This window comes from Lontra canadensis, unplaced genomic scaffold, assembly GCF_010015895.1.
Source record: "Lontra canadensis isolate GAN:19392208 unplaced genomic scaffold, GSC_riverotter_1.0 scaffold107, whole genome shotgun sequence".
Lineage (NCBI taxonomy): Eukaryota > Metazoa > Chordata > Mammalia > Carnivora > Mustelidae > Lontra > Lontra canadensis.
Genome location: NW_022631101.1, coordinates 4,445,572 through 4,463,074, shown reverse-complemented (window position 1 = coordinate 4,463,074; position 17,503 = coordinate 4,445,572). Strand labels below are relative to the sequence as shown.

General features: G+C 53.2%; 2 protein-coding genes across 6 annotated transcripts; one reads left to right on the top strand and one right to left on the bottom strand.

The window, feature by feature from the left end:
* Positions 1 to 4,179: 4,179 nt before the first annotated feature.
* Positions 4,180 to 10,673, bottom strand: BCL2L12 (BCL2 like 12). Of its 2 annotated transcripts, XM_032839500.1 has the most exons (7): positions 10,566 to 10,673; positions 9,811 to 9,925; positions 9,462 to 9,604; positions 8,506 to 8,592; positions 8,312 to 8,403; positions 6,503 to 6,790; positions 4,180 to 4,398 (listed from the first exon to the last, which is right to left on the bottom strand). In XM_032839500.1, the coding sequence occupies exons 2-7, from the start codon at positions 9,915 to 9,917 to the stop codon at positions 4,348 to 4,350; spliced, it is 768 nt and encodes a 255-aa protein (XP_032695391.1). In that variant the 5' UTR covers positions 9,918 to 9,925; positions 10,566 to 10,673; the 3' UTR covers positions 4,180 to 4,347. The 2 variants fall into 2 exon arrangements, with proteins under 2 accessions (XP_032695391.1, XP_032695392.1); XM_032839501.1 differs by lacking the exon at positions 10,566 to 10,673 and having other exon boundaries at positions 9,811 to 10,240.
* A 74-nt stretch (positions 10,674 to 10,747) lies between these two features.
* Positions 10,748 to 16,928, top strand: IRF3 (interferon regulatory factor 3). Of its 4 annotated transcripts, XM_032839498.1 has the most exons (9): positions 10,748 to 10,992; positions 11,673 to 11,845; positions 12,497 to 12,668; positions 12,754 to 12,824; positions 13,469 to 13,661; positions 13,760 to 14,140; positions 15,972 to 16,254; positions 16,288 to 16,435; positions 16,902 to 16,928. In XM_032839498.1, exons 2-9 carry the CDS (start codon positions 11,681 to 11,683, stop codon positions 16,911 to 16,913), a joined length of 1,425 nt encoding a protein of 474 aa, XP_032695389.1. In that variant the 5' UTR covers positions 10,748 to 10,992; positions 11,673 to 11,680; the 3' UTR covers positions 16,914 to 16,928. The 4 variants fall into 4 exon arrangements, with proteins under 4 accessions (XP_032695389.1, XP_032695388.1, XP_032695387.1 ...); XM_032839497.1 differs by lacking the exon at positions 16,902 to 16,928 and having other exon boundaries at positions 10,748 to 10,988; positions 16,288 to 16,541; XM_032839496.1 differs by lacking the exon at positions 16,902 to 16,928 and having other exon boundaries at positions 16,288 to 16,541.
* The last annotated feature ends 575 nt before the right edge of the window (positions 16,929 to 17,503 follow it).

The following is a 17,503-nucleotide window of genomic DNA, read 5'->3' as shown; positions in this document are numbered from 1 at the left end:
CAAGGGTTCCTGCTTTTTCTTTTCTAAGATTTCACAGGGGGACACCTGGGTGGCTCAGTCGGTTAAGCGTCTAACTCTTCATATTGGGTCAGGGTACTGTCTCAGGGTCCTGAGACTGAGCCTCCGTCTTGGGAGCTCCGTGCTGGGCGTGGAGCCTGCTTAAGATGCTCTCTCTCCCCCCACCTCAAATAAGTAAATAAATAAATAAACAAATAAATAAAATTTCATATGAAAAATTCTACAGTATGTTCTCTTTTGTGCCTTTCTTCTTTCACTCAATATAATGCTTTTGAGATTCATTCCAAGCTGTTGAATGTAATGTTGGTGTGATCTTTTTTTTTTTTTCCTTAAGATTTGATTTATTTATTTGACAGAGATCGCAAGCAGGCAGAGAGAGAGGAAGGGAAGCAGGCTCCCCACTGAGCAAAGAGCCTGATGCAGGACTCGATCCCAGGACCCTGAGATCATGACCTGAGCTGAAGGCAGAGGCTTAACTCACCGAGCCACCCAGGCGCCCCTTATTGTTTTTTAGTCATCTCTCCACCCCAAGTGGGGCTCAAACTCACAATCCTGAGATCAACGGTCCTATTTTCTTCCGACTGAGCCACTTAGGTGCCCAACAAACTAGCTTTTTAACACTAGGAAATAACCTAAAGTCATTGAAAAGGAGGTTGCATTGGGCAGGGGGATACACAGGTACAGAGTCCAGGAAAGTGGTCTGAGCTGAAATTAGAGATTGGGGAGGTGTCCCCGAGGAACTATGCATCTTCCAGGGTGGCGGCCACTCCCCTTGTGGGGCTAATGAACACTGGACTGTGGCAAATCGGAATGAGATGTGCTCCAAGCGGTGAAGACTTGCAGGGGCATCTGGCTGGCTCAGTTGGTTAAGCATCTGCCTTCGGCTCAGGACATGATCTCAGGGTCCTGGGATCGAGCCCCATGCTGGGCTCCTGCTCAGCAGGAAGCCTGCTTCTTCCTCTCCCACTCCCCCTGCTTGTGTTCCCTCTCTTGCTGTGTCTCTCTCTGTCAAATAAATAAATAAAATCTTTAAGAAACAAAACAGAAGAAAAGAAAAGAAAAAAGAAAATTCGAAGGGTCATGATCCGGGATGGGACAATCTGACGTCTCTCCCTAAACTTGAACTCAGGCCTTTCTTTGATTACAAATGTGGACAACACATCAAACTAGAATTAGTTGCTGTGGCCTAGTCCCCGACATCAATCACAGATGCTTGCAAGTCACATGAATTGTCGCCAATATTCATGTGATGGGCAGAATTCTTTTTTTTTTTTTTTAAGATCTTATTTACTTATTTGTCAGACAGAGAGAGAGAGCACAAGTGGGAGAGCAGCAGAGGGAGAGAGAGAAGCTGACTTCCCGCTGAGCAGGCAGCCCGATGCGGGGCTCAATCCCAGGACCCTGGGATCATGACCTGAGCTGAAGGCAGACGCTTAACTGACTGAGCCCGCCAGGCGCCCTGATGGGCAGAAGTATAAAACAGCCTCCAGGATCTCTGCCCCTAGCGTGATTTACCAAGGATTATGCTTGATCTATATGACAAAAGAGATGGATATCACTCTGACTAGGCTACCTTATATGGCAAGGGCGAAGAGATTTTGCAGATGTAATAAAGACCCCAAATCCATTAATCTTAATTAAAAAGGGTCAACTTAATCAGATGGAAGCACTTTATTTATTTACTTGTTTATTTTTTGTGATTTTATTTATTTATCTGAGAGAGAGAGAGAGCATGAAGGGGAGAGATCAGAGGGAGAAGCAGACTCCCCATCGAGCAGGGGGCCAGATGCAGTACTCGATCCTGGGACTCCAGGATCATGACCTGAGCCGAAGGCAATCCCTTAAGCAACTGAGCCACCCAGGCATCCCATAGCTTATTATTTTTTAAAGTAAACTCCAGGGGCGCCTGGGTGGCTCAGTGGGTTAAAGCCTCTGCCTTCTGCTCCAGTCCTGATCCCAGGGTCCTGGAATTGAGCCCTAGTAGGTCTCTCTGCTCAGCAGGGAGCCTGCTTCCCCCTCCCCACCTACCCCGCCCTCTCTGCCTGCTTCTCTACCTACTTGTGATCTGTCAAATAAATAAATATATATATATTTTTAAATGTCATTCCTGGGGCGCCTGGGTGGCTCAGTGGGTTAAACCTCTGCCTTTGGCTCAGGTCATGATCGGGGTCCTGGAATTGAGCCCTGAATCAGGCTCTCTGCTCAGCAGGGAGCCTGCTTCCTCCTCTCTCTGCCTGCCTCTCTGCCTCCTTGTGATCTCTGTCAAATAAATAAATAAAATCTTAAAAAAAAAAATGTCATTCCTGCTCTACTTAGAAAACACAGTTATGGGACCCACCATAGTTTTTTTTTTTGTTTGTTTGTTTTTTAAAGATTTTCATTTATTTATTTGACAGAGAGCGAGAAAGGGAACACAAGCAGTGGGAGTGGGAGAGGGAGAAGCAGGCCTCCTGCTGAGCAGAGAGCCCCATGGAGGCCTTGATCCCAGGACCCTGGGATCAGGACCTGAGCCAAAGGCAGACACTCAAGTACTGAGCCACTGAGACACCCAGCCGCACCCCCCCAACCCCCGCCTTTTAAATTAGTATGTTAATGAAGCCGCGCCAGTGTCGCGATACCAGGAACTTTTATGTTAATATTGAAATCTTTATTTCCAGGGGCGCCTGGGTAGCTCAGTGGGTTAAAGCCTCTGCCTTCAGCTCAGGTCATGATCCCAGGGTCCTGGGATTGAGCCCCACATCAGGCTCTCTGCTCAGCGGAGAGCCTGCTTCCCCCTCTCTCTGCCAGCTGCTCTGCCTACTTGTGATCCCTCTGTCAAATAAATAAAATCTTTAAAAAAAAGAAAAAAGAAACCTTTAGTTCAAAATACAGCCAATTCCAATTTGCAGGAGTTTTGTTCTATAAAGTCACTGTGGACACTGAGTGGATGCAGACCCTTTGTTCCTGGAGGAAATACAGAGGCAGCTTCCTGCCGGCCTCTCATTACAACTTGCGTCAACCCATCAATACATAACCTTATTTTATGTGCTTTCTGTGCAAATACACCTTATTGAATATATAGTGATTCGTTCACACTGAAGTCACAGCCCACAGCGCCAGGATGCATGCCTGGGCCAAGCTTATCCTAACAAGACACATCCCAGCCTTCTCGCCCTTAGGAAGCCTCCTGGGTTCATTTTAAACAATGAAATCGGGCATGTCTGGGTGGCTCAGTTGGTTCAACATCTGACTCCTGGTCTCCACTCGGGTCATGATCGCGGGCTCTTGATCTGGATCGCGGGATCCAGCTCTGCATGGTGAGGGGGGAGGATTTTTTCCCTCACCCTCTGCTCCTCCCCGCCAACGCACGTGCTCTCTAAAATACAAGAAATCACCCCTAAAAGTACAAATATGCCAAGAAACGTGGCACCACATAGTTCGAGGAAAGGATGCTTATCTGCAGAGTGAGAGCAGAAGGAGGAAGGCAGGGTGTCCTCCTGCTCAACCTTAGCCAAAAAGGTCCGTGCTGGGTGAGTCAAATCTTGCTTCTCTAGGCATTTGCATGCCAACCAACAACCACAAAAACCCAGTGAGTGTTAACTTGGGGGCTACAAATAAATTTTAGCGAGTAGGCAAATTCGCAAATATGGAATCCGTTAATAATGAGGATCCACGGCTAAGTGGTTTCCTTTGTGATTATGTGCATCTCATTTTATGCGCTTATAGACGTAATTTTGTGAAGGGGGGATGGCAGCCCTGAAAAGGTGATACCCCTGGTTATATACAGATGGGGAGTAACCAGCCAAAAATGTTCAGAAGGAGCAGTGGGAGGAGAAGAACGAGAAGAGGGTGGTGTTCTGGAGGTCCTGTGTAGGAAGATCATAGCTTTCTTCTGGAACTAGCTAGAAAGACTTCATGACCATCAACACAGGATAAGCTGGAAATGATGCAACAAGAAAAAACATGGAATTAGCTGGAACTGTATCCACAGATATCCTCAAGCAGGTTGTATGTTCAAGTGACAGGCACTTGAAGGTGCTCCAAATAAGTATTTCTAGAATGAATGAACTGGCTCTTTCCTCAATTCATAAACCAGAGAGAGAGAGAGAGAGAGAGAGAGAGATCTCTTACCCAAATCTCCTACTTAGAACTTAAGTTTTCGAGAGAAGGGACAAACAGTTTAATACTTGACAAAGTTTTTAATATGAAAAAAATCTTAATTTCTTTTTGGCAAAAACAGGGAGGGCAGCCACCACCCCACAGCCCTGAGTGGAATAGGAAGGCTTGGACAAGCACACAAAGAGCAGAGAGACAGGAGGTCTAATCTTGTAGCAGCTTCTGAGGAAGATCTCAGTCCAAGGGTAAGTTCAAGTCCACGGGTGAAATGGCGAGGATGCCCTCCTGGAGGGGAAAAGTGGAAGAGCTCATGAGCATTCACAGGTAGATCCTGTCCTCCATTCACAGTGGCATCCCCACCAGCCCAATGACAGCAGAGACAGGTACAGGGGTGGGAGGAGGAGGATCCGAAGAATCAGAGACCCAGGGGTAGACAGGGACAGAGTCCTGGGAAAAGGGAGGAGAGACAAAGCCCCAGGGTGGAAGGCAGAGCACCAGTGTCGTGGAGACAGAGAGACAGGGACCAGAGACTCAGAGACGGGGAGCAGGGTCCCGGGGTTGTAACGATCAAGAGCGCTGGCTTCGCGTCAAAGTCCTGAGTCCAATCCTCTGCATGAGGGACAATCTCCATAAAATCGGGATAACATCCAATCCCAGAAGGTTGTCGTGGGGTTTAAATGGAATCATTCCACTAAAAGTCCCTGGCTGTGCACGTGGCCAAACAAAAACAGAAACAAAAAACAAAAGAACCCCCCAAAAACCTCCCAAACAAAACAAAAATTTCACAAATAAATAAGCTTCTGCGCTGAGCTCCAGACACGTATATCAGCTGTCCCCTCCTCATCTCCCTTTGAGGTCTGAAGGACGTCTCTCCCCTACCTGGACCACTTCCAATCATCTCTGACTCTTCTTCCAACCTGCTCCTCCCTGTCTCAGGGAGCATCGGAAGCAGCCCTACTGCATCAGGCCGGCATCCTTGATTTCCGTCTCCCACTCATTAGCACTCCTAAATAGCACTCGTAATTCACTCATAAGCAAAATCTGTCAGTTCTACCTCTGAATTAACTGGGAGACTCCACTACCGCCACAGCGGTCCGATCCAACCTCATCTCCTCCCTGAACCAGCGGACACCTCCCAACTCCCTACTTCCGCCTCGCCCTCTACGGTATCGCCCCATGAGGCCGCTAGAGGGCGCAAGTTAACACCTAAATCAGCTCACATCGCCCTCCGCTCAGAGAGCTCGCTCAGTCAGTGCCCAAGTTCTTAACTTCACAAGCCCCGCCCCCTCCTGCTCTCATCTCTCGCCCTCTCCCCTTCGCTCACCCTGCTTCAGCCCTACCGGCCTCTCTGCTCCTCAAACACCCGTGGCCAGCTCCTGCCACTCTGTGAAGCAATGGTTTCATCAGTACCCTGGAGCCCAATCCATCTCTGAGCCTGGCCTTGAATTTAAAGCAGTGAGCAAGCTAGGTAGGACTCCCTGGTCTTCTGAAGCCGATAGGTCGGGGCCAAGAGAAAACAAAAAGCAGAAAGAAATATAAGTAAAGCAAGTCAATCCTACCATCTGGTAGAAGCTGTGCGTTAGAAGGTGCAAGGTGTTATGAAGGAAGTAAAGCAATGAAGAGGCAAAGGGAGCGGGTGGGAGGGGATGGAGGTGGCTCTGGTTTCAAACGGGGACTAGGGGGAGGCCTCACGGGAGGGTGACACCCGAATGGAGCAGAGGAAGTGAAACGGGGATACCTGGGCAAGTGCATTCTGGCAGGCAGTGTCAGAGCAGACAGTCACCAGATAATCACGCAAATGCCCACAGGGTGCCAAGATCTTACAATGGTCCCATTTTAATCTTTACAATAACCCTTTAAGATGGGTACTTCTACTTGCCCTACCTGACGGATAAGGAAACCGAGGCCCGGGACACCTGGGTGGCTCAGTGGGTTAAGCCTCTGCCTTCGGCTCGGGTCATGATCTCAGGGTCCTGGGATCAAGTCCCGCATCGGGCTCTCTGCTCAGCAGGGAGCCTGCTTCCCCGCCCCCTCCTCTCTCTCTGCCTGCTTCTCTGCCTACTTGTGATCTCTCTCTGTCCATGAATAAAAAAAAATCTTAAAAAAAAAAAAAAAAAAAAGGAAACCGAGGCCCAGGAAGGGGTCTCCCATGTTTCCCACTCGTAACTGTCAGTGTGTATCAGAATGGTTTAAGCCGGACACAGGGTCCTTATTGATTACCTACTGGTGTACAGCTGGTACTCAATTAACACAAAACAATTGAATGATTGGGCTGCGAGAACACCTGTCATGTCTGAAAAGAAGCCGAAGAAGCCACCCCCCAACCCCACCACACAGACACAAGTTACAGTTGGGTAAAGGGGGGCCCAGAGAAGCTCTGGCAGCTCACCCAGCCCCCGTGTGCCTGGATCCAGGGCCCGAAGCTGTGCACGTGCTCCACACTGAGTCCAGCCAGGGTGCCCCCAAGCCGGGCCACGCGGCGGCTCAGCTCCATGGCCAGGGCCAGACGGGCCAGGGGCTCCGGGGAAGGCGGCGGAGGCCCAGGGCAGGGCAAGTTGGGGCGTGGGCGGCTAGGAAGAGGGCTGTCCTCCCGGTTGGAAAACAGCTCCACTAGGCGGGCGAAGGAGCCCGCGGAGAGGCGGGCCAGCTTTCCACGCAGGGCCGGGTCCGAGGCCAGCTGTGGGGCGGGGAAGAGAAGACACTGGGTCGGCCTCCGCCACGCCCCCGCAGCCAGCCAATAGGAGGCTACCAGGCGTGACTTCCTGGTTAAAGCACTGAAGCTCAAAGCCACGCCCATCCCTCACACCAGCCAATCATAAACCAGAATCTGAGGTCTCCGCCAAACTACTCCTAGAAAGGTGGCCGACAGCCAATGAGGGCCAAAGCCCTAATTAGCTGAGTTCTAGAATACAGATCTTATAGCCACGCCCCCTAGAGGTTCCCTGAGAGTCCCCGGAACCAGGCCGGTCCCTACGACAACCCTACCTTCCACCGTACAATTAATATTATAGGATCATACACTTTCCCCAAGCTCCTGAGCCAATCAAGTTCCAGGAACGAATCATAAGCTAGACCTCCTCCGGCTGCTATTTCCCCCCACATTCCAAGGCATACCCCTATACAGCTAAACAGGGTTTCATATTTTAGACAGCCCTCTCCGAACAAACTCCCTTCCCACTACCATACAGTCCCTAATTCCTCAACTGGTCCCAGTTTCCCAGATCACGTTCCGGGTGCCCACACCCCTTGTCTAAAGGCCACACCCCTCTCACTGTGAATCCAAAACTACCCTGACCTTATTCAACCAGTAGCGGACAACCAGTAGCGGAGAAGCTTAGCACGTCTGACCCCATAATGCTTCTATTTCCCTTACTGCTGGGACCTATAGTTTAGAAACTTCTGCTTAGCCCTGCACGTAGGCATACTACAGCTAAGATCCACAAAAACGGCTCTTTTACGGGAAATCTACCTCACCGGAGGAGATAAGGAAGTCCTTACAGAAATGACGACGCTCTATGTAAGATTTACAGGAACGACATGACCTGTACACAAAGATCAACTGACCAAGGATAGGGCGCGGGGGTGGCTCAGTCGGTTAAGGGTCTGCCTTCCGCTCAGGTCGTGATCCCAGCGTCCTGGAATGGAGCCCCATGTCGGGCTCCCCGCTGAGCCGGGAGTCCGCTTCTCTCTCTCCCTCTGCCCTCCCCACCCTCACCCTGCTCATGCTCTCTCTCTCTCAAATAAAGAAATAATATCTCTAATCAATAAATAAAACCTCTCGAAAGAAAAAACTGACCAAGGACAAAAGAAGTTACACAACCTTCCTCTGTTGTCTATAGACGGCAGCCACTTTTTGACTCCAATCCCCATCCCCTTCCCCTTCCTAACATAAAAGCAGCTCAGATCTCAGGCTGGGGGAGACGGTTCTTTGAGACAGTTGTATGCCATCTCCTCGGTGTGCTGCCTTTCCAAATAAACTCGCTTTCCTTACCCCAACATCTTAGCTCTCAGCTCACTGGCCTGTGGTGCTGGGAGCAGAATGGGCTTGAACCCCGTTACAAACCCTTCATAGAAGCGGAGACCCACCCTCTCCTCACCTGACCATCTAATGAGAATGCAGATCCAGGTTCTGATCCCAGCGCCCAGCCATCCCGCAATCCCCATCCCAGCTAAGGGATGGAACAGACAGCCTTGTCACCTTCTGATTGATGACTTCTGCCTCTTCCTCCAGCAAGGCCACCAGCTTCCGCAGTAGGGCTTCCTTCTCTGTGGGTGGGGCTCCCTGTAACTCTGGGGGTGTGTGTGGAGGGCAAAAGAGAATCAGCTGGGGGCAGAACCCTGCCCACCCTTCTGCCCTCATCCTTCTCCGTCCGGGGCCCCTTGGTCCCTCACCTGGGCTAGGTGGGGATCTCAGTTGCTCTTGGACTAGTTGTTCCAGGCGCTGGGCCACCAGAGCATAGAAATCTGGAGTTGCTGGGCCTGGGGTCAAAAGAGCCAATGATGGGTCTCTGGGACATCGAGAAGTTATGGATTCTCTCCTTGTCCCAACCATCTTGCCAGGTTGCAATGATTTCCATTTCATAGTGGGGTAAACTGAGACCCACTGAGCACACTTGGTAAAAGGACTTGGTACTTCCCATTTTACTGTGTCCCCCAAACTAGACTTAGAATGTTATAGCCAAACTAGACCTTGAAGATGATTCTATCCAGGACAGGCAAACGCAGGGCACTCCCGCGATTACCACCCTACCTACCCCTTGCTGGTTTCAGGCGTCATCAACTGATCACAGAACTCTTCTTCCCCAGCTGTGAAATCCCTTTCAAGTAAGCACTGCTGGTAGCCATTACTAGTCTATCAAGGCTCCCACATGAGTAACCCACATGGTTACTCTTGACCATGCCCAAAGACACCCCTCCACACACATGCACACATTCCTACTTTGCTTCTGGAGAAATATAGGAGCAAGAAACAAAAGAAATTTCCCAGACTCATGTAGCCAAACAGCCAGGGAGATGTGACTGAAAACCAGGTCTCCTTCCTCCCTACTGCTGGTACTGGAGGCTACAAAGTCCCAGCGGTAGAGAAGGATGCATGGGAGGAGAGAGATAACAAACAGAAAGGGACCAAAAGCCCCCTTGGGAAGCCAGTTCACAGAATGTAACAGGGGGTGGGGGAGCAGAGAATGTGAGAGTAGTTCCCACTCAGCTCCCATCTTAGCTGAGTGATCTTGGGCTAGTTCCTTATCCTTTCTATGCTTTAAAGAATCAAAGCTTCTTAAAAACAACAACAACAACAAACAAAGCTTCTGGCCCTACCGGTTCATGGGTGATCTAGGGAAATCTCTTACCAGGCTCTGAAACATAGCATGGGCGGAGGGGCAGGGAGCAAGGCCGAGGGGATTCAGGGGGAACTGCTCCTCGACCCAGGGGGCAGGGAAGACATCGTCGAAGGCGGCTCAGGAAATCTGTTGGCTCCTCCTGGGCAGGACTCCTGGGAAAGGGGACCTCAGAGAGTGACCCCAGAGTCCCCTTTGCAAGCAGTCCCTTTTTCCTCCCACTGAGGGCCTCTTGGTGCAACCCCAGGGACAAGGAAAAGAGCCAGATATAAAGAGAGGGGAACACAGAGACAAGGCACAAGAGTCAAGAGGGCCCCACCCCAGATGCAGGCCCCTGAGGGAGGAGGGCAACTCCTCTTACCTGGGTGGGATTGGAATGGGGGACCCGGCAGCCTCACCTCGCCTAAAGAAGGCAGCTAGGACTCTCACCGTGTCCTCCCGGAGGCCCAGCTCTTCCGAGCCTGCCATGGGGGCACCTGTGAAAGAGGGAGCTGGGGGATGGTCTCCAGGGTTGACCTGAGGTGGAGGATGGGGGCCCAAATGCCTCGTCCCTGAATAAGGAGGAGGCCGGGACCTGTGAGTCCCCAAGGGAAGAAAGAGCTGAGAGCTTTAACTCCTAAGTCCTTTAGAGGAGTTAGAGTCTGGGGACCGAGACTCTAGAGTCCTCGGAGGGAGAAGAGGGAGGAGGACGAAGACTCCTTGATCCTTGGAGAGGAAGAGGCTGGGGACCCGGATTCCTGGGTCTAAGAGAGAAAGGGACTGGGGGCTGGACTCAAGTTTTCGGAGAAGTGGGCTGGGGGAATCTGAATTTTTGAGTCTGACAGAAAAGGGGACTCGGGACTCCGACTTCTGGATTCTGAAGGCATATGCCAAGGGGCTCGAGCTTTTAGAGAATCGGGAACTACGAATCCCAGCAGGCTTCATGACAAACCTTCCCCTCTATCCGCACTTGGCTCGCCGCGCAGCCTCCTTGGGAGGTGTAGTTCCCTTATCCGACCCAGGCTGGAATCTTGGGGTCTCGGGCGCATGGATGTCGGAGAAGGGGGACTGAGGTGCCGGCTTCGAGATCCCGGCCTCTTCCCTTCTCACCCCAGCCCTCCCAAAAGCCAGGCTTACCTGGGGCGGGAGCCGCCGCCCCCTCCTCCTTCACTGAACTTGCATAAACTTCTCTTAGTTCAACTTTCCCGCGCCTGCGCACTGGGCCGGGTTGGTGACGGCCCTATTGTAGGAGAGGCGGAGCGCTGGGGCACATCTAATTTGCATGAGACGTTCCCAGCATGCCGTTGGCCAGAAGGCCTAAAAAGGGCATTGACGGGGGGGCGGGCGTGCCGTCCGGGCTCTTGGTGCCGCCTCTTTGGCTCTGAAGTCAGTAGACCGACCGCAGTTGAAGTTTTTATTTCGTGAAATCGATAGAAAAGAAAACCGCATTGCTCTGAAGCTCAGCTGGCAGAAAGGAGGGTGTGCAGCTACAAGTTCGAGAACTATCGGACCCCCAAAAGCAGGGGTGGGTCCTAGCACTTTGCGCCCCCGACTCTTCACGTAGGTAACGGCGGATCTGGGGAATTGGTGGCGTCCGGACCGAGAAGCGCGAGAAAAAAACGGGTCTCCCCTGAGAGTCTAGAGGAGGCACTGTGTACTCGGGAAAGTGAAGCAGCCAGGGGACAAAGTGAAACAATGACCGGTGCTGGAGGTCGGCTGTAAAAACAACATAACAGCAACAACAACAGGAAAAAGTAGCGGGGAGGGTGGGAAAGGCAGGCGTCCTCACTGGGGGATCTAAGGGAGAGAAGAGTGGACCCTGAAAATGGGAGGCAGTCCACCCTATAAAGTGTGTGTGTGTGTGTGTGTGTGTGCGCGCGCGGGCGCCCTAGAAGAGCCAGGCTGTGTTTGGGGTGGGGTGGATGGACGGTCTAGGGTGGAAATGGCTGAGCGGCTCTTCCGTGGGGCAGTTTGTAGAAGGGGTCTACAACACGGTTAAGTGCAGGAGGTAGAGATCTACAAGTGAATAACGTCTGCCCTGGCATAACTAGGGGAGGTTCTCTAACTTGGAAGTGGTGTTAACTGCATTGGGTGATGTGGGGGAGGGGAAAGGAGAAAAGGGTTTACCGCGGAAGAGGGAGGGATCTACACTGGCGGAATTGGGGAGGTAGGGGGCCTGCACAGAAGAAGGTGGGGAAAGAAGAGGGAGGCCGTCCGCGCCCACGAACTGCCCTCTAAGCGCAGGCCGGACCATGGGAACCCCAAAGCCGCGGATCCTGCCCTGGCTTGTGTCGCAGCTGGACCTGGGGCAGCTGGAGGGGGTGGCCTGGCTGGACGAGAGCCGCACACGCTTCCGCATCCCTTGGAAGCACGGCTTGCGGCAGGATGCCCAGCAAGAAGACTTCGGCATCTTCCAGGTGCGTGAGCTTCCGGAACATCGGGAACCCTGAGATAACCGCGGGGAGGAGGGGGGACTAGCAGGGGGCGGAGCCGAGGAAGCGGGGGTTAGCACGCTTGCAGCTGGCAGGCGCTGACGCTGGCAGGTGGAGGTAGGTGGAGTTAGGACGAGACTGGGCAGGCTTAGTAGGATCAGCGGACTAGCAAGGTTGGAGGGGCCAGGTTCCGGAAAAAGAACCAGAAAAACTGGGTTTTTGCATTCCTCGAAAGGAATGCAAAGGGAGCATTCAGGACTCGCAGAGGGCGGGGTCTTGGTCGTAGAATTCTGGGGATGGGTCTCGGAACCCTAGAGGCAAGGCTTGGCCAGGAAGCTGAGGTGATTTCTCATCAAATTAGGATACACCAGTGGTGGTAACCCGAGTTGGAGTGCGAGGGGCGGGTTATTACAGAAGGTGTTCTGGGTTAGGTTGGTGGCAGAGTTGAGACACCCAGTAGGACCTGGAAGGCTGGCTTAGAAAGCAAAGCTTTTCAAAAGAAGATAGGGGGCCTTAGGATGCAGAGAATCCAAGAATTTGGGGTTGGTTCCTTGCCGAGTTAGAACGTGCCAGGGGAGAGAACACTTGGGGTCTTGGTCATCCTCCTCACTATCCTGGTACCCACTGGCTCCCCAGGCGTGGGCCGAGGCCAGCGGTGCCTACACTCCCGGAAAGGATAAACCTGATCTGCCCACCTGGAAGAGGAATTTCCGATCCGCCCTGAACCGGAAGGAGGGGCTGCGTTTAGCCGAGGATAGGAGCAAGGACCCCCACGACCCGCACAAGGTCTATGAGTTTGTGATCTCAGGTGTGCCAGAGTGGGGCTTCACATGGAGAGGGTGGGATTTTGAGTGTCCCCAACACCCTGCTCTACTCACCATCTTCCTTGTCAGGAGCTGGGAACTTTCCTGAGTCGGACACATCACCGGGGACCAATGGTGGATGCAGTACCTTGGCTACCCAGGTGAGAATGCACCCCAGCCCTCCCGCCCCATCTGACCCATCTACTGTCTGTCTCCCCACTGCCTTGTTCAGGCATCCTCTTCTCCCCCGGACCATCACCCCAGTCTTCCTCCTGAGCGTCCATCTTCTGCCCTGTGGGCTGTTCCGCGTCTGATCCCGAGCTGACCCTGTCCCCCTGCCCAGAACCCTTCCATGGCTTCCAGCACCCTCAGGACAAAGTTCAGAGCTTTCCCCAGGCATGTAGGGCCCACAGACACCTACCCGGAATTTCATAGCTTCTGTTGCTAGAGTACCCTCAGCCTCCTGGGAACCCAGAACCATCCTACCCTTGACCTTGCTGTCTGTGCCAGGGCAAGTTCCCTCTGAAATTGTGTCCAGCCTTCTCTGCCCAGGTCTTGCTTGCACAGGGCCAGAACCTGGAATTAGCTGCTCCCCTTGGGCCCCAGTAGCACCCAGCATATACCAGAGCACATATTTTGCTCTCTGTGCCCATGGTTGTCTCCCTGCCTCCCCCAAACCCTCCTCACAGGAAGCCCCTTGAGGGCAAAGCTCAGGTCTGACTTCTCTCCTGATCCCAAAGCCTGGTCCATATGAAGTCTCTTGAAAGGGCTATGGAAATGCCAGATCCTTTTTTCTTCTCTCCAGGAAGACATACTAGAGGAGTTACTGAATGACATGGCCTTGGCCCCATTCCCAGATGGGGGGCTCTCGAGCCTGGCTGTGGTCCCTGAACAGACCCCTCCGTTCTTGCTGAGCCCCACCGTAGACATCCCTCCTCCCTGCCCAAACTCAGAGCCCCCGGAAAACCCACTGAGGCGGCTCTTGGTGCCTGAGGAAGGTGAGTTCCAAGTATGGGGTAGAAGGGGCTGGGGCGCCACGCCCCCTTATACTCTCTCTGTCTCACTCCCCCTTCATGTCACTTCTGCCACCACTCAGAGTGGGAGTTCGAGGTGACTGCCTTCTACCGGGGCCGCCAAGTCTTCCAGCAGACTGTCTTCTGCCCGAGGGGCCTGCGGCTGGTGGCATCAGAAGCAGGGGACGGGACACTGCCTGGACAGCCAATCATATTGCCAGACCCTGGGGTATGGCTGACGGACAGGGGTGTGTTGGGCTACGTGAGGCGTGTGCTGAGCTGCCTGGGCGGGGGACTAGCTCTGTGCAGGGCAGGACAGCGGCTCTGGGCCCGGAGGCTGGGCCACTGCCACACGTACTGGGCCTTGGGCGAGGAGCTCCTCCCTGACAGCAGTCACGGGCCCAGTGGTGAGGTCCCCAAGGATGAGGAAGGAGACGTGTTCGACCTACGGCCTTTCGTGTCAGGTGAGTGAGGCAAGGCCTTCTGACTCTGCTGTGGAAAGACTAGGTCATGGTGGTTAAGAACTCTGGGTTCTGGGGGCGCCTGGATGGCTCTGTCGGTTAAGTGACTCTTGATTTCGGCTCAGGTCCTGATCTCATGGTTGTGAGATCAAGCCACCGAGTCGGGCTCTGCACTCAGCTTGGAGCCTGTTTAAGATTCTCTCTCTGTCTGCCCTTCCCCGCCACACTCCGTCCCTCTCTTTAAAAGAAAAAAATAGATTTCAAATCTCCAGACTTCCAAGTTCCAGTTCAGGCCCTGCTGCTTTGCTTCTGCTATAACCTGGGGCAAACTATGGGGCTGCTCTGCATCTGCCCGAGGATGGTCTCTGCTGCTGGAGGCACAGGGCCCAGTGTGCAGAAGGTGCTCGAGGAATTAGCTGCCGTAGTCCTCATTGTTCCCAGTTATTCTTGTGGATAGACAGACGCAGGAGAGACAAGTCTTTAGGGCTTTGTTACTGGGTAGATATGTCTGCAGTGAAGGAAATGTTCTGGATTTGCACTGTCCCATCTGGTGTCCACCAGCCACAGGTGGCTGTTGAGTACTTAGGCCAGTGCAACTGAGGAAGGGAGTTTTATTTTATTTTTAAAAGATTTTATTCATTCATTTGACAGGGAAACAGCGAGAGAGGGAATATAAGTAGGGGGAATGGGAGAGGGGGAAGCAGGCTTGCCACAAGCAGACAGCCTGATGCAGGGCTCAATCCCAGGACCCCAGGATCACGACCTGAGCTGAAGGCAGCTGCTTAATGACTGAGCCACCCAGCTACTCCTCTGTTTGCTTTTAATTAGTTACTACTTAAACAGAAATAGCCGCAGTGGCTAGTGGCTACTACCAGGAGAATGTGGCCTTAGGGGGTTAAAGAGCAGAAACTGCCAGCCACCTTGTACTCCAGAATCAGGGAAGCCCTTGCGGAGAGTGTACTCCTTCCTATCCCAAATGAGGGCAGGGGTGGGGGGTCAGTGCAGAGCTTCCAGCCCCACCCCGATGGGAGGGAAAAAAAAATTTAAGATTGTGCTGGAACTCTTCCTAGATTAGCAGCCGTCTGGTCATGCTGTAGGTATGTCAGGCTTCAGGTCAGGGGAGAAGGTGAGGCTGATAGGCCGGAGGGGGGGGGAGGGGGGGGCAGGGAGGGGCAGGTGGTGGAGGGTCCTCCTCCCATGCCTGACTAGGATCTCCGGCCTCCAGGTCTGATTGCCTTCCTCGAAGGAAGCCGACACTCACCACGCTACACCCTCTGGTTCTGCATGGGGGAGCCATGGCCCCAGGACCAGCCGTGGACCAAGAAGCTCGTGATGGTCAAGGTGCTGCAGTCCTGGGCTTCTGGAGCTAAGGGGTGGATCTTAAGGAAGGGAGGAGGAACTACAACTCCCAGAAGCCCTCTGAGGAACTACAACTTCCAAGAGTCTCTGCAACCACCAGTTCCTCATCCTCAGGAGCTTCTGGGTGTCCCTCTCCTGGCCTCACCCCCAGAACCTGTTTTGAACTCTGAAAACCATGTGGAAGTCGGTCCTAGCAGCCTCTGTGAGGAACTACAGTGCCTCGGAGTCCTGACCACAAGCTGCCCCGCCCTAGCTTCTGGGAACCCCTCCAGCATTTCAGCCCTAGGAAACTTCTCAGACCACTGGTGGTTGTGGTTATGGGGGGAAACTACAACTCCCAGCAGCCCTGGGCCTACTGATTCATCCTGGGTGACAGTGGGCGCTGCTGGGAGTTGTAGTTTTCCAAGCCCACCCTTGACAGTAAACTGTATTGAGTGTTTCCCCTGACTCCTGTTTCTCCCCCCACCTCCTGCAGGTTGTTCCCACATGCCTGAGGGCCCTGCTGGACATGGCACGATCAGAGGGTGCTTCCTCACTGGAGAACACTGTGGACCTGCACATTTCCAACAGTTACCCACTCTCTCTCACATCAGAGCAGTACAAGGCCTACCTCCAGGACCTGGTCGAGGACATGGATTTCTAGGCCACGGGGGAGGTCTGATCCCTCACTCCTCACGGGTGCTGCCCCCTCGTGCCTTCACCTCGGCCAATAAACTATTTCTTGCCACTGTCACCACGTGTGTGCCTGGTGTTGGGTGTCAGCTGGGTGTCAGCTAGGTCCAGGGTAGCCCTGACCTAGACTGGGCGTTATTCCTTCTTAGGGCCTCAGCGTACCCATCTGTGCAAGCAACTCCCACCCCAGATGCTCTCTGCATGAGGACAGACACTGTACAGGGGGCAGTTGATACCTGTCACCTCCTTACCTCTTCCCTGGACCTGGTGAGGAGGGGATAGTCACCCCCATTTTACAGACCAAGACACTGATGCTTGGAGAAAAGCAAGGGTCACAAAGCAAGAAACACAAGATGGGTTAGAATCCAGTCTGACTCCAGGGGAGCTGCTCTCCAAGGGGGGCCCTGGGGCAGAATCTAGGACCCCTGTCTTGTCTATGAACAGTTCAGGCCACTGTCCAGTTAGCAAAGAACCTTTCACCTGGATCATCCTGTCAGCTGGGGGCGGGGGCCTTAGGTCCCCCCGTAGCTCGTGCTGGGCGACCTCGGGCAAGTCCTCCCTTCCAGGCCCTGAGCCCCGCTCCACACTGGGTTGGAACAGGCAGTTCTAGAGAAGTTCTGGGCTTTAGCCTTAAAGCCTGCCCACCCCAGCGGGGACTGATGGAGGCCAGTGTGGCCCTGACTCATTCTGTGGCCCCTGCTGCTCTGTGCCTCAGTTTCCCTCTCTACTGCAGGAGAATGGATAAGATCACTGCAGCCTCGGAGGACTGGTAAAAAGAGCATCCAATTCAATGGGGGACAAAGGTCCTATTGCTGGGGCAATTCCAGGGCAGACTGATAGCACCCAGGTGCCCCGAGCTTGGAAGACACCGAGCAGGTGGGACCTGGGACCCCAACCTCCCACCCACTGCCACTTTCTGTCAAGAGCAGTGGCTGAGGAGCACCTGGGTGGCTCAGCGGTTAAGCCTCTACCTTCGGCTCAGGTCATAATCTCGGGGTCCTGGGATCAGCCCTGCATCAAGCTCTCTGCTCAGCAGGGAGTCTGCTTCCCTCTCTCTCTCTGCCTGCCTCTCTGCCTACTTATGATCTCTCTCTCTGTCAAATAAATTTTAAAAAGAAAAAAAAAAAAAAAAGTAGCAGCTGACTATGTACCAGGGGTGCGATAAGTGCTTCATTTGCCTGGGTCTTCCTCCTTCCAACACCCATGTCAAAGATCAGGACACTGAGGCCCAGAGAGGCGAATGCACTCCGCCTGAGTTACACCCGGCTAGCCACCCTCGGGCATAGGCCAGACCACCTGTGTATCTTTTCCCAGCCCTTTCCCAGACTGGTCTCT

Coding starts and splice junctions, on each gene's coding strand:
- BCL2L12 (XM_032839500.1), bottom strand. CDS start 9,917: ATGGCAGGCTCGGAAGAGCTGGGCCTCCGGGAGGACACGGTGAGAGTC. Junction 8,593..9,461: donor ATGCTATGTTTCAGAGCCTG/GTAAGAGATTTC, acceptor TTTTGACCCCAG/GCCCAGCAACTCCAGATTTC. Junction 8,404..8,505: donor GAGATCCCCACCTAGCCCAG/GTGAGGGACCAA, acceptor ACACACCCCCAG/AGTTACAGGGAGCCCCACCC.
- IRF3 (XM_032839497.1), top strand. CDS start 11,681: ATGGGAACCCCAAAGCCGCGGATCCTGCCCTGGCTTGTGTCGCAGCTG. Junction 12,825..13,468: donor GCAGTACCTTGGCTACCCAG/GTGAGAATGCAC, acceptor TCTTCTCTCCAG/GAAGACATACTAGAGGAGTT. Junction 14,141..15,971: donor CCTACGGCCTTTCGTGTCAG/GTGAGTGAGGCA, acceptor CACCTCCTGCAG/GTTGTTCCCACATGCCTGAG.